This window comes from Vidua chalybeata, chromosome 24, assembly GCF_026979565.1.
Source record: "Vidua chalybeata isolate OUT-0048 chromosome 24, bVidCha1 merged haplotype, whole genome shotgun sequence".
Classification (NCBI taxonomy): Eukaryota; Metazoa; Chordata; class Aves; order Passeriformes; family Viduidae; genus Vidua; species Vidua chalybeata.
Window position 1 is genome coordinate 1,858,585 of NC_071553.1, and position 14,273 is coordinate 1,872,857.

The 14,273-nt window shown below is 59.3% G+C and overlaps 1 protein-coding gene across 1 annotated transcript in view; it reads right to left on the minus strand.

Moving 5' to 3' along the window:
* KIF21B (kinesin family member 21B) overlaps window positions 1-14,273 on the minus strand; it is a 41,424-nt gene that overhangs the window by 17,822 nt on the left and 9,329 nt on the right. The window contains exons 2-17 of the mRNA XM_053963868.1: window positions 10,270-10,492; window positions 9,772-9,954; window positions 7,417-7,566; window positions 7,056-7,190; window positions 6,561-6,728; window positions 5,978-6,093; window positions 5,208-5,403; window positions 4,099-4,288; window positions 3,926-3,989; window positions 2,858-3,082; window positions 2,502-2,583; window positions 1,980-2,097; window positions 1,503-1,694; window positions 706-905; window positions 445-552; window positions 20-88 (exon numbers count right to left, since the gene is read on the minus strand). Coding sequence (XP_053819843.1) covers window positions 20-88; window positions 445-552; window positions 706-905; window positions 1,503-1,694; window positions 1,980-2,097; window positions 2,502-2,583; window positions 2,858-3,082; window positions 3,926-3,989; window positions 4,099-4,288; window positions 5,208-5,403; window positions 5,978-6,093; window positions 6,561-6,728; window positions 7,056-7,190; window positions 7,417-7,566; window positions 9,772-9,954; window positions 10,270-10,332 — 2,259 coding nt within the window. The 5' untranslated portion in view covers window positions 10,333-10,492. The remainder of the gene's footprint in view (window positions 1-19; window positions 89-444; window positions 553-705; window positions 906-1,502; window positions 1,695-1,979; window positions 2,098-2,501; window positions 2,584-2,857; window positions 3,083-3,925; window positions 3,990-4,098; window positions 4,289-5,207; window positions 5,404-5,977; window positions 6,094-6,560; window positions 6,729-7,055; window positions 7,191-7,416; window positions 7,567-9,771; window positions 9,955-10,269; window positions 10,493-14,273) is intronic.

Genomic DNA, 14,273 nt, shown 5'->3' on the forward strand with positions numbered 1-14,273 from the left:
GAGGAAACCCTTTCCTCACCTCCTGGGTTTTCCTCCGCAGCACTATTTCCTGCTGTCGCTTCTGAGATTCCAGAGCCCTGATCTGGAACTGCATGAGTGAGAAAGAAAAAGACACCCCTGAGGTCCAGCCCGGACATGGTCGCAGTCCCAGTGCTCCCTTTGGCACAGTCTCACTCCTGATTCTAACAATGAACAGGTTCCCAGCCTTGAGCTGGCTCTGGCTGCACATTCCCCATTCCCACAGCATCCCCCACAACTCCAGCAGGAGCAGTAGGAAGCCTTCAGGAGCCGTTCATCCAGCTGTGCTCTGCTAGGACCTCCAGTGAGGCTCCACCAAGCTTCAAGGTATCTGTGAGCACCTGGAGTGCCAGAGCAGGACAAACACCACCTCCCCAGCCAGACCAGCCCCCTGCACGGGGCCACTGTGGCAAGCCAGGCTCTCACCTCCTGCCGGCGCTGCTCCTTCTTGAGCTGCGCGATCTCCCGGTTCCTCTTGGTCTCCGCCAGCCGCCGCCGCTGCTGCTCCTCCCGCATCTGCTTCATCAGCGCCACCTGCAAGGAGGGGCCGCTGTGCCACTGCCCCGGGGCACCCACCCACCCAGCACACAGATGCTCTGCACTTGCCACCAGAGTGCAAAACATTGCTCCAAGCGGGGAGCCGGGCTTGTCCGGGTGATTCCTCCCTGCCCTGGCACGTCCAGGTACCTTTGCCTTCTTCATCTCGGCCACTTCTGCCTGCAGCTTGCGCAGCTCCCGCTCGTAGCGGGACTGGTTCTTGAGCAGGCGAGCGTGCTCCTTCTGGGCTGCCTGCAGCTTCTGCAGGTCCCGGTTCATCTCCTTCAGCCGCTTCTCATAGTCTGCCTTGATCTTGTTGGCTTTCTCCTCTGTGTAGCACTCCATGGTGCCTGGTGGGTGGGGAGAGAGCTCGCAACGGCCATGCAGCCCGGGATCCTCCTGTACCCACACACCTGCCTGGAGGCACCAAGTACTGTGTCCCTCCCCGTCCCATCAGAGCCCCCCTCACCCCATCATGAACTGGGGTCTGTCTGGGAATACCTGCTGGAAGAGCTCAGCACAGAGTGGAGATACAGTGGCTGGCCTGAGCAGAGCTGCAGACTGGGACACACAGCCACACATACGGGTGACCCTGCCCTATTTAAGCCTGGAGATCAGCCACACCACTGGGTCTTTTGCCCCTCAGCCCCTCAGTTTCCCCAGGAGTCCCCCCAGCTCATGAAGTGGTGCTCAAGGCTGGAAGAGGCTTTGCCTCGCCACCCTTCTCCAGCACCAGTGGGGTCCAGAGCTGTGCAACTGACTGATGCTGCTCCCATGGCAAGACAAGTAGAGCCTTGGGGGTGCCAGGGATTCAAGGAGAAGCAGGGGGATGACAAAGCTCTACCAGAGCAAGGGGTGGATGCTTTGACTTAGAGTTAGCTGGGCTTGAGCTGGAACTGGGGTCTGAGGCTGTCAGAATGGGATCCCATGGGTGAGGCAATTCTCACTGAGGTTTTGCAGGACCCGGTCCCGCTCCAGCTGCGTGTCCCGAATCTTGTTCTGCAGTAGGATCAGCTTCTCCTCATACTGGTGCTTGAGGGTCTGCAAACGCCGCTGGCTGTTCTCTAGCTCATCAATCAGCTTCTGCTTGATCTCAATCTCACAGGTCAGATCCGCCAGGTCAGCCTGGAAATTCACGGCTGGAGGCAGAGGAGAAAGTCAGGCTGGGAGGCATGGGGAGCATCACTTCCTGGCCCCACTGAGTCACAGCACTCAGAGAGGGCTGAGGAGCTGATGGGAGCCCACCCTGCTGGGGAGCAGCAGCACCCCAAAGAGCACTGCAGCAACCCTGGGGCTCTTCCAAGTCCCGCAGAGCCGACAGGGTTGGGGCATGGTGAACTCTGCCCCCCAGGAGCAGAGCTCATTGCCAGAGATACCAGCAAGTGCCCCTCCATGCCCATGGCTGCACACAGATTCCACTTTACCCTTCTCCTCTGCATCCGAGTCCGAGTCCACCAGGCTCTCTTCACTGCCCGAGTCCTCATCTTCATCCTCGCGCCCATCCTCTTCCTCACAGCCGCTCTCATCCTGTTCTTCCTCCTCCTAAGAGATGAGTGCCTAATCTCAGCCAGCAGGATGGTCTGTCCTTCTCCCCACAGCTTCTCCCTCCTCCAAACCTGAGCTCACCCTACAGCAATGGGCCACAGCCCCCCAAGTGGGACTCAGCCTCCCACACAGGATGCCCAGGGGCTGCAGCACCATTTCTGGACCCCCAGCCATCCTGTTGAGAGGAACAGCAATTTGACCCATCCATCCCTTCCCAGCTGACCCTGCTTCATCTGTACTGATCGAAACCAAGCCCCCAAAAATGTGGACTCCTCGTTCTACATCCAGGCTGACTGGGGAGTATCCAGCTTCTGCCCTGCTCCAGCATGGAGGCCTCAGCAAAATGACCCTTCCAGCCTGGTTCAGGGCCGGGCTGAGCTTGGTCCCTGACACCTACTCACCTCTTCCACCTCGTTCTCATCTGTCTCCTCCCCATTGTCCTGCTGCAGTTTCTGCCGCTTCTTAAACGCCTCCTTCTCTGGGCTGGGGGGAACAGAGGGGAGCTGGTGAGTCCCAGCATGAGAGAGGCCAGAAACAGATTCTGCCGAGCCACCCTCCCTCCTGCTTTTGGGCCCTTTGGAGAAAACAGCCTCTGGAATTACATGATGGGGGAAAAGGAGACCAAGGGCAGGGCAGGGCTGGGAGAGGAACGCAGGCATGCGGGCTCTGGCCATAGCAGAGACGGGGGAAGCAGGAGACCCAACCCCAGAGGGACAGACTGGCACTCAGGCTCCCCCTTCCCAACACCTCCCCTCACCTCTTCCTCTGCTGCCGCCGCTCTTTCTTCTTCAGGCGCTCCAGGTCCTGCTTGGCCCGCCGGAGGACGTCGGAGGCCTCTGTGTCCAGGGGAGCCGCGGGGCTGCACAGCCCGGCCAGGCCAGCGCCCGGCGAGGAGCCCACGGCGTAGGGGGGCCGGGCAGAGACCCGCGAGAGGCTGCGCCGCAGGGACTCGTTCATGGACTCGCTCTCCAGGAGCTTGGTCCTAGGGAGTGGAAACAGCACAGTCAAAGTGGGGCCATCCCACTGGCCCCACAGGAGGGGGTCTTGCCTGGGTTTAGAATCACAGAATGGTTTGGGCTGGAAGGGACCTTAAACCTCATCTCGTTCCACATTCCTGCTATGGAAGGGGCAGGGACACCTTCCACTAGACCAGGTTGCTCCAAGCTCCGTACGCTTACGGATATGGGATAACCACAGCTGCTTTGGGCAAACTGTGCCACTGCCTCACCACTCTCACAGGGAAGAATTTCTTCCTAACTTCTAATTTAAATCTCTCCACTTTTAGTTTAAAGCCATTTTCCCTTGTCCTATCACTATCTGTCCACATAAAAAAAAAATCCAGCACTCTTCCACTTTCTTATAAGCCTCCTTTAGGCAGTGGAAGGGGCTCTAGGGTCTCCCCAGAGTCTTCTACAGACTGAACATGACGTGCTTGGATGGTGTGAGCCAGGGACAGAGTCACTACTAAGCCATTCCCGCTAATGATGGGTCAGAAAGCCACAATGCTGCCAGACAGGGTACCAGGATCGAGCAAGAGACTGGGATGGACCCACCTTTGGGAGGCAGCAGTCCCTGGAAGACCCCAGGCACTTCAAATAGAACTTCCCCCTCCATCAATGCCCAGACCAAGGACAACAATAGCCAAAGCACCGCCTAGCACCAAGGCCGGGCCTCCTTCAACCCTGTGCAGCAGCAGTGCCACCAGCTGCTGTTCCACAAGGCTTACAGTCCACCCCAGCAACGCTGGAGGCACTGAGCTGTGTGCACCACCCAGCCTCAGACCCTGGCCCCAGGAGCCCAGAGCCCCAGCTGTGTGCCCACTCACCTCAGCTCCTCAATCTCCCGGATGTAGTTCTGGATGAGGGTGCCGATGGCTTCGTTACCATCACCTGCGGGCAGAGGCACCGGTGGAGAGAGGCTCACACTGCCTGTAGCACAGCCCCTGTCCCAGCTGCTGCCCGGGCTGGCCCACCGTGGCACGGACCAGCCCAGCCTCACCTGCTTTGGCCAGCATCAGGTTGGCCTCCTGGCTCATGAGGTAGGTGACCCTGCTGTTGATGGCGTCGATGGCCTCCTGCATGGCCTTCACCCGCATGCGCAGGGCACTGTTCTCCTTCTGCAGCATGGCGTTCTCCCGGAACAGGTCGCTGTAGCCCTCTGCGCCATCCTCCCCGATCACCCGCTTGCCCTGTGGGCACAGGAGGGGAGCCCCTGAGTGCTGGGCAAGCTGGGACACAGAGACCACCACTGCACCCCTGGGGGCAACCCCAGACAGAGAGCAGGGACAAACCTAGGGACCAGGAAAGCCTGAGCTGAACATGCAGAGGGTGAGAGATGCTTCAGGGCTTCTCCCTGCCTTACCACCCCCAAAACCTGGCCAAGGTCCTGTCTTGACAGGCAGGAGCTGAGACCTTGTATCTTAAACCTCCTGACTCCTCCTAGCAGCTACTCCTAGGGGGCAGGGGATAGGAGGCAGGAGGGTCTGTCCCACTAAACCTGCCCCAGTTCAAACACAAGGAGGGAGATTTCTGCATCTGTCTCTGCCTCCTCACCAGGGTTGCTCCATCAGCTGGGTTTGCCTTTGGTGGAGTTCATTTTCCTCACAGCAGCTTTTTTGTGTTGCTGTGTTTGGGATCTGTGCTGAAAACAGCACTGATCCCACAGGGATGATTTCCCTCCTGCTGAGTCAGGAGCTGTTCTGCCCCTCACCCTGACCCACCAGCGTTGGGCCAGGGATGCACAAGGAGCTGGGGGGACACAGCCAGGACAGCTGTCCCCCACTGACCACAGGGATATCCCAAACCACATGATGACATGCTCAGCACATAGAGCTGGGGGAAGGAAGAAGAAACAGGGGATGCCTGGAGTGTTGTCCCAAGTCACTGTTACACTTGACAGAGCTCTGCTGGGCTGGGGATGGCTGAACACCTCCCTGGGATTGCACATGGGGAATGAGTTCCTTGGTTTGCTTTACTTCTTAAACTGTACCCAAACCAAGGAGTTTTCTCACTGTTACTCTTCCAATTCTCTCCCCCTTCCCACTGGGGGGCAGTGAACAACTGGCTGTGACCCCTTGCTGGGTGACAGCAGGACATGGCACCACTCACTGCCTTGTACTCCATCAGCTCCATCTGCAGCCGGGCGATCTCGGCCCGCAGGGCGCTGATCTGCTGGCTCGTCTTGTCCTGGTTCACCACCACCTTGTTCTTGATGTTGCGAGCCCGGTTGGCGTACTTGAGCGTGTTCAGGGTCTCCATGAAATCCCGGTCAGAGGGGCTCACACAGGCAATCATGATGGTTTGGCTTGGGGATGCAAGGGCAGGGTGAAAGACAGTCCCTGCACAGCTCAGCAACCCAGCAGGGGGAAACCCAGCACTCAGCACAGACCACGTGCCCCCAGACACCCATCCTGGATGGAAGCCCACCCTGGGCCCTTCTGGGTTTTAAAACAAGGTGTGAACTGGGTTCATCCCTCCCAGAGCCAGAGCACCCACAAAACCCCTCAGGCACATCACACAGCACCGGGCAAAGGCAGCCCCTTCCTCAATGCCTCCCTCTTTGGAGAAGAGGCAGGGAATTCAATCCCATGCTGGGCACCATCACTTGCCAAGTCCCAAATCTGTGAGAGCTCAGGAAGGTTTTGCATCAGCTGATTCTGCCAAAGCTGCTAATTGCACCTGAGACTGATGAGGAGCCACGGTCTTTACATCTGTAAAGTCATGCCGTGCCTGGAAGAAGGCTTCTCTTCCTCACCAGGCAGCCACTGGAGTCCTGAGACAGCTCCTACATATCTCCAGAGCCCTCTCAGCCCCATTTGCAGGGGGACAGCCCCTGCAGCCCTCACCCCAATCTCAGCCCCCACCTGGGACCCCCTTACCTGTTGCCCCCGAGGGAGTCCTGCAGCAGGCGGGTGAGCTTGGAGTCGCGGTAGGGCACATGCACGACCTTCTTGCTCTGGTCTCCAAGGGCACTGATGACATTCCCCAAGGCCAGCTACCAACACAAAGGGAAACCCCCCCAGATTCAGCCCTGGCTGAGGATGCAGCTGCCACGTAGCCAGCACATCGGGCCTGGGCCACGCACTGTAGCCCAGGTTTGGGTTGCACAAGGCGTAGGCGTGGGGCTTCCCTTGGCCTGGGCTGTGCCTCTCTCCCATGTTGCACTGAGAAGAAGCATCAAGCCCCAGAGTGGGGTTTTTTAGCTCTGATTAGCAGATCTCACCCTTTTGGGAGCTGCACCCCTGAGCCCAGCTGCACCCCTCCCCACAGCACGAGACTCCTTTGGCAGCAGAGCTGCGCTCTGACCACTGGCACTGTGCGTCAGGCACAGGCAGCACAAACCCCAGCAGCACCCCAACAGCCCAGGGCAGCTCCAAGCAAGACCCAGAAGCGTTACAGGCTTCCCCTGGCAGGCCTTGCCTTGCCAGTTCTCCTGCCCACTGGCGCAGCCCAGTGCCCTACCAGCCCACAGTTGATGGAGATGCCCTCCTTCGCTCTCTCGCCAGTGGCACCCGTGCGCTTCAGCCTCTCCGAGCCAGCCAGGTCCACAAAGTGAAACTTGGCTGTCAAGGTCTCGTACTCAGCAGCGGGTTGGGATCCATCCAGAAGGCTGCTCACCTCCTCATTCACCTGCAGCCAGGGACACACGAGGGGTCACCACCCCAGACCGGAGCAGGCAGAGGCTCCCGGAGTCTGAGCGTTCACCCTCCATATCCAGCTCCTCAGAGATGGGGACAGCATCCCAAGAGCAGCTTGCTCTGAGCCATCCTGCCTCGGATCAGCTCACCCTCAGCTCCCATTAAATCCCAATGCAGGCTATGACTGGAAAGAAGACAGAAAAATCCCCGCTTCCCTTTGCCACACTTCAAACCCTCTCCCCTTCCCAAGGGAACTTCATGCATCACCTGGGTATGGAACCCAAGAACAGCCTGGCCACGAGGCAGGACCACATCTCACCAGCTCTGGGCGGGCACACACTCTCGTCTGGCACAGGTGAATAGTGAAGATGGCATGGGATCGGGAGCTCTGCACGTTCATCTGGGTGCTGGCCGTGGTGCGGGATAGAGCTCCTTGTTTTAGGCACTGGATCAGCTGCAACGACACCAGGGAGGGAAGGAAACCTTAAAGCCCCCTTGTGGGGAGTCAGGACAGACCCTGTGCAGCTCAGCGGACACACTGACCTTTTCCAGAACACCTCAGGATTGCACTCCCATCCTGGGAGAGATCTCCCCCCTACCAAGCTGTCCCACATAGCACATCCCTGCCAGTGGCACCCAGCTGCCACCCCTGCTCTGTGTCTGCCCCATCCTGCACCCACCTCATCCTGTGAGCTGATGAGGCGTGATGTGACCCCCGTGGTGTAGATGCTCCCACTGGCATCCTCGTGGATTTTGATGTTGGATTTGCGGTGGCGTGCGTCGGGGTCGCGGGTGCTGTCGAACAGGTCCAGGATCTCCTCGTTGTAGAGCTGAGCGGGGCAGCAGTGGGTGTGGGGTGAGCAGAGGAAGCACAAGGCTGCTCAAGCCTGGCACTGCAGGACTGGCAGGAGCTGCCTCTGGCACCCTGCTGCCACTCCCCCATAGCTGTGTGTGCTCACACCACCTGCAAGGCTGAGCAGGGGAGCTGGGGTGTGTGCATGCATACCAGAGGAGGCACAAGCACAGAATCGTGGAATCCTCCAGACTGGAAAAGCCCTCTAAGATCATCAAGTCCAACCACTTATCCCAGCACTGCCATGTTCACCACTAAACCATGTCCCCAAATGCCACACCCACGCATCTTCTGACCACTTCCAGGGATGGTGACTCCACCTCTGCCCTGGGCAGCCTGTGCCAATGCCAGACCACAACTTCAGGGAAGAAATCTTTCCTAACATCCAGTCTAAACCTCAACTGGCACAACTTGAGGCTGTTTCCTCTCTTCCTGTTCCTTGTCCCTGCAAGCAGAGCTCGACCCCCATCTGGCCCCACCTTCCTGTCAGGAAACTGTAGAGAGAAAGAAGGTCCCCCTGAGCCTCCTCTTCTCCAGGCTGAGCCCCCCAATTCCCTCAGCCACTCCTCGTCAGACTGGTGCTCCAGAGCTTGCCATGCCAAGCTCTCAGCTGCAGTCTGGGTTGGTTTCTGCTGCCCAAAGCTGTCCAGTTCCTGGTGCACACAAGCAGCTCCACTGAGCAGATGCCCAGGAGCTACACATCCCCCTGACCTTCCTGGCTCACCTGGCCGCACAAGCCAGTGAAACCCCACTCTCATCACAGCTCCAGGTCACCTCTGTCAGGTGTACAGGGGATAAGGGGGACAAGGGAGTGCTGAACAAGCAGGAAAACCCTGCTGCCCCAGAGCTGACTCCATCCAAACTCTGCAGTCCCCTCTCAGCCTGGGGTGGAGGGACACCCCTGCCCCTCTGTCTCCCTGCTGCCACCATTCAATGTCACCTCTTGCACCCACATGCCAGTGCAGAGAGCTGGGTCACCCAAGGATTGCAGGTTCCTGGCCAGCACAAGGGATCAGACTAATCCATCTCTGGCTGCCCCTGGTGCCACCAGGCTCCTCAAAGGTTTAAACCTGCTCCCAGAACCTGCTCCCAGGAGCAAAGTCACAAGACAGGGATCAACCAGAACAAGTCCTGTGCCCCTGCCAGGACAGCAGGGCTGGTGACCAGTGCCTGATGTGGCCACGTGCTGCTTTAGCCACACAGGACTTCAAGACAGGCAGGAAATTGTCCCCATTTCCATCCCAGCACAAAGGATCCCTAAAGAGAAGCCCCACCAACTGAGCACAATTGGGCAGGCAACCAGGAGCCTGGACAGGGCAAGTGATGGGAATGGGAGGACACAACAGCACCACAGGGGCTCTGCAGATGGAGACATAAGTGGGAAGGATTTCTCCAGCAAGGAGTGACTTTGGGCCCTCTCCAAGCCATCAGCATTTGAAGACACCCAGATGTGATGGCCAACAAAGCCACCAGGATCACAGCACAGGGCCCCTCCCTGCCCATCCCCTCTGGGTGCCTCCTGGGTCACAGCCTCAACCAGATGAGGCTTGCTTGGGAGCTCAGCTTTGCTCAGCACCACCCTGTGCTTTCTCACTGGGGCCTTAAAACAGTTCCCACTTGCACCTCTTTACTCTTTCAGCCCAGGAGCAACCCCCAGGAAAAACACTGCCAACACACGAGGTCCACAGGCTTCCCAGGGCAAACTTCTCCAGGGAATGAAGCAGTTAATAGAAGAGGTTTTGAATAGGAGAAGCCTGGGCAGAGGCAGGAGAGGATGCATTCTCAAGGTCAGAGATGCAACAAAGGACATGGGAAATAGCACAGTCCTTCCCCAAACCCCTCCCAAGAGTGGCACTTTCTCCTCCTCCTGTTTCACTGGGAGCTCTGGTCCAAGGCAGTGGGCTATCCTGGACCTCAAACAAGGATAAGACAGCTCAGAGCCCCTGGATCCCCAGGGGACCAAGCCATAAGGCCCTTCCCCATTGTGGGAGCTCCCTCCACCCAGTTTGTAGCCATGTAGGTGCTTCGAGTCCCCACTGCACCAGCACACATCCCAGCCCCATGCCTGTCACAGGGTCCAGCTCTGTCAGGAACCAGTCAGGAGATCTGGAGGAGCTCAAGGCACAGGAACAAGGACAGGGCAGAGCTGTGGTGTCCCCCAGACCTCCCATTAGCCACCCACCTCCAGGAACTGGGCGCTGACTTTGAACTCGGGCGCTGCCACGCCCTGGCTCTGGGCCGCTCGCCTGCGCTCCTCGATGCCGCTGAAGAGGTGGCTGATGGCCCGTGGGATGATGCCCTGCTCCTCCTCCGAGGTGCTCATGTCGAAGCCAGTGCCCATGGTGTAGGTCTTCCCTGCTCCAGTCTGTGCAGAGACAGGGAGGGGAGCTGGCTGGGCCCTCCCAGGCTCAGCTCTGCCCAACGCACCCCACATTTTCCCTCTGCTGCTTTAGGCTCCCCAAATGTCCTTGCTAAGCCACTGTGACCCCCAGCAACACATCAGCTCCCACACTCCCAGCCCTGCCATCCCCTCCTACCCCTGCCCCCAGGTCTCACCCAAGCAGGGACAACTCTGTTCTCTCCATAGGCAGGTTCTCACACACCCTCCACCTCCCTTAACCCCCCCAGGTGCCCTCTGCAGCATCCCTGGAGAGCCCAGCGCCGAGGACAGCATCTGTACCTGCCCGTAGGCCAGCACAGTGGCATTGTAGCCCTCGAAGCAGCCCTCGATGAGCTTGCCCATGCACGTCGTGTAGATCCGCTCCTGCCACGTGTCCAGGTCAAAGACAAAGTCATAGGTGAAGGCCTTGTCCTTGCCCAGCAGCACCTGGGGCTCGCCAGGTGTCACCGAGGTACAGATGTGACATCCCTCTATCTTCTCTTTGGGCAGCTGGGGACGGATCCTGTGGGAAGAGAAGCAGGTTGAGGGCAGCACAGGCTTGGGGGACACCAGTCTGGTCCTGAGGAGGAGAGCACAGCCCATCCTGTAATCCATGTCCTAGGGTGTGCCTAGTCCAGCACAACCAGAGGGAAAAGACTGCTCCCCACTGCTCTGCACTGGGGCAGCCCCACCTCGAGTCCTGTGTGCAGTTTGGGGCACCACAGTGTAAAAAGGACAGAAAGGTATCAGGAGTGTCCAGAGGGGGGATGTAAGAATGGTGAAGGGCCTTGAGGAACCATATGAGAAGCAGTTGAGGTCACTTGGCTTGTTCAGACTGGACAAAAGCAGCCTGAGGTCAGACCTATCGAGGTCTGCAGCTTCCTCACAAGGAGCAGCTCTGATCTCTGCTCCCTGTGACAGGGACAGGACCCAAGGGAATGGCTGGAGCTGTGTCAGGGGAGATTTAGGCTGGATATCAGGAAAGGTTCTTCTCCAGAGGGTGCTGGGCACTGCCCAGGCTCCCCAGGGAATGGGCACGGCCCCAAGGCTGCCAGAGCTCCAGGAGTGTTTGGACAATGCTCTCAGGCACAGAGTGGGATTGCTGGGGTGTCCTGCACAGGACCAGGAGCTGGACCCTGTGGGTCCCTTCCAGCTCAGGACATTCTACAACCCCTGCTGGAAACGTGGCTCATGCAGGCAGGGGATGGGCAGCACCTCTGCCTGTAGCACAGAGCACACTGGGCAGGGGATGCTTCAGCTCCTGCAGCCAGCCATAACCCCGACCTGTTTGCAGCTGAGAACAGAGGGTGACACATCCCAGAAACACCACCAGACACCTCCACGAATGAGGTGACAGGCAGGGCTGGGCACAAAGAGCCTGCACCTAGAACTGCCCCCGGCCCGCCAGCCCGGGCCAGCCCCTCGCGGCTGCTCTGGCTCATTCACCCCTGGCAGGGGGATGCCCCTGGCAGGGCTGGGCACAGACAGGGGCTGTGGCACCGGATCAGCCCCAGCAGGGATGGGGGCAGAGCCAGGCAGCCAGGCCAGCACAGTCCCACTCCCACTCGTTCCCGACGCAGACACATCAAACCGCAGCTACAAAGGCTTCAAATGCAAAAGGCAAAACCACGGCAAGACACTCCTCACCGTTTGAAGCAAAGCACCACCCAGCCCAAAAGCTGTCCCCAGCCTCGGACTCGCCGATGGGACCGGGACAGGCGAGGCTGAGCTGGCTCCTGGCTCGGGCAGTGCCTGACCCACCCATCACATCCCACCCACTGCACTCAGCCCCTGCCTGGGAAATGTGGGAGCAGAGCAGCAGGACCTGCACAGACACTGCTCCTCTGCAGGGCTGTACAGACACTGCTCCTCCGCAGGGCTGCACAGCTCTGCCTGTGCTGGATGCACCGGCTGCAGGAAGCTGGGGGCTCCCAGGGGACTCATGGAGAAAGGAGTTTGGAGCCAAGCGCCATGCAGATAGCTCTCATTAGTGCTAATGACTGCACAGCTCCCGTCCCCGGGTGCTCCATAAACACGGCTATTAATTCCTTCAAACCACATCCCTGGCAAGCCACACCGAGACCTGAGCAGCGGCTGTGTGCACTGGGACTCAGAATCAGGAATCTCCTGGGCTGGAAGGGACCCACCAGGATCATTCAGTCCAACCCCTGCCCCTGCACAGACACCCCAAATCCCACCCTGGGCATCCCTGGCAGCGCTGTCCAAACACTCCTGGAGCTCTGGCAGCCTCGGGGCCGTGCCCATTCCCTGGGGAGCCTGGGCAGTGCCCAGCACCTTCTGGGAGAAGAACCTTTCTGAGAGATCCAACCCAAACCTGCCCTGACACAGCTTCATGCATGAGTCTCTGATCCTCACCCACCCAGGAGCAAAGCCCAGGAGGGCCCTGGGCTGTTTGGGGGCACAGGGTGCCCCTGGCAGGGCAGGCAGTGCCAAGCACCCCTGCACCCCTCACCCCACGCAGCAGACGCATGGGAACTGCTCTGTGCCTCTGTGGATATATTTAGCTCAGCAGCCACAATAAAAAGCAGCTTCTGATGTGCTCAGTCCCAGACTCGTTCCTGTCGCCTTCCCAGGGTTCCACCCTCCTCCAGAAAAATTATCCCTGATTTTAATTACTTTTGGAGCAAGATGATGTGCTTCCCCCATCCCCGCCCTAGACATGAACAGCAACTGCAGCCCCAGGGAATGGGCAGACGAAGGAACTGGAGCCACAAAACGTTTGGGAATCTTTTTCCGTCTCAGGAAAAATTAAAGCAGGTTTTCAGCAAAACATTTCTTTGTCTCTCCTCTCCCCCCAGAGGGTTAAAGACCTGCAAGGGGGGTTTGGACCAGCACGAGCAGCAGCACTAGAGGGGTGGGTGCACGTGAATTTTCCACAGGGCATTTAGGAACCCACTTTGAGCCTGGCCATGCTGGCTTGCTCAGTGCTCGTCTCCCTCCCGCCTATATGAACACAGCAGCCTCAGCACAGGCACCCCAGGAAGGAGAAAGCCAGCAGGACCACAGCCACACCAACCACCAAGCCCTCAGCTCCCTGCCAAGGGATGGTGACAAGGACTGGAGAGCCAGATCAGAGCTGCACGGTCCCAGCCAAACGCTCCTGCCAAGAAAACCTTCCCAGGCAGGGAGTGCAGCAGGCAGGAGGTGGATGGATGGACGGAAGGATAGATGGACACACAGAGGGGCAGGCAGGGGTGCAGAACATCCCAACGGCAGCTCCCGCTGGGGCGATGACGGGCGTCCCAGCAGGAGCCTGATCCAGCATCAGCATCCAAAGCCATCAGCACGAGCCACGCAGGGACACACACAAAGGGGACCTCGGCTGGAGCGTCTCCATTGCTCCCCTGGCTGTCCCTGCCAGGCTGGCAGGCTCTGAAAGCACTGTCTCCATGGCTGGGCTGCCACGGAGACCGAGCATCTGGGAGGAGGGAGGGGAGAGGGTCCTGCCACCCGAGGGGCAGGAGCTGAGGCACAGGAGCTTGGGCAGGCACAAAGGGTGAGCTGTTCTGTACTGCTGCCCTGTGCCAGGCTTGGGGGAGTGGAGGAGGGGCTGGGAGCCACGTGCCAGGTGGGCACTGTGGGGCAGCTCCACAGGCAGGGTCAGCCTGGGCGGGGGTCCCTGATCCCAGCAGGCACAGCCTCCTGAGAGGGATCTCCCCATCCCAGCATCTCAAGCCCTGCAAGAGGCAAGGGGACGGGGTGGCTGGCACAGCCAGTATCCCCAGGTGAGGGCTGCACACAGCACTGACAGCACCAGCAGCCTGCACTCCGAAGGGAGCCTGTCTCCTTGCACGGGAAGGCGCAGCTTGGCTGACGTGGACTGCTGCGTTCATGTCCTCCTCATCCAACTCTCTCAGCTTCCTGTCTCCCAGCCCAGCACCACGGCAGCCCCAAGGGGCTCGGAGCATCCTCTGGCTCCCAGCACTTTGCCAAAGCCATGGCAGCACACTCCCACAGCCCTCCAGCACAGAGCCAGAGCCACAACAGCCCCACCCCACCCCACCAAACTGCCTGTGGGCACACACCAGGCCACACCACCCTGCTGAGACACAGCTGCCCTGCTGCAGGGGCAGAGGGACCCAGATCCATCAGCCAGGATCAGCCATGTCACACAGGGGCTGTTCCACCCCCCAGGGAGCCTGAGCACACACACCTTCCAACATTTCCCAGTGCTGTCAGGGGGCTGTAGGGCAGCTGCTCTCAGACTGGGGGATCACAAAGAGCTCCTGTCCCTCCAAGACCTCTCTGCAAGCTGCCTGCAGACCCTACAAAGAGCTGTTCCT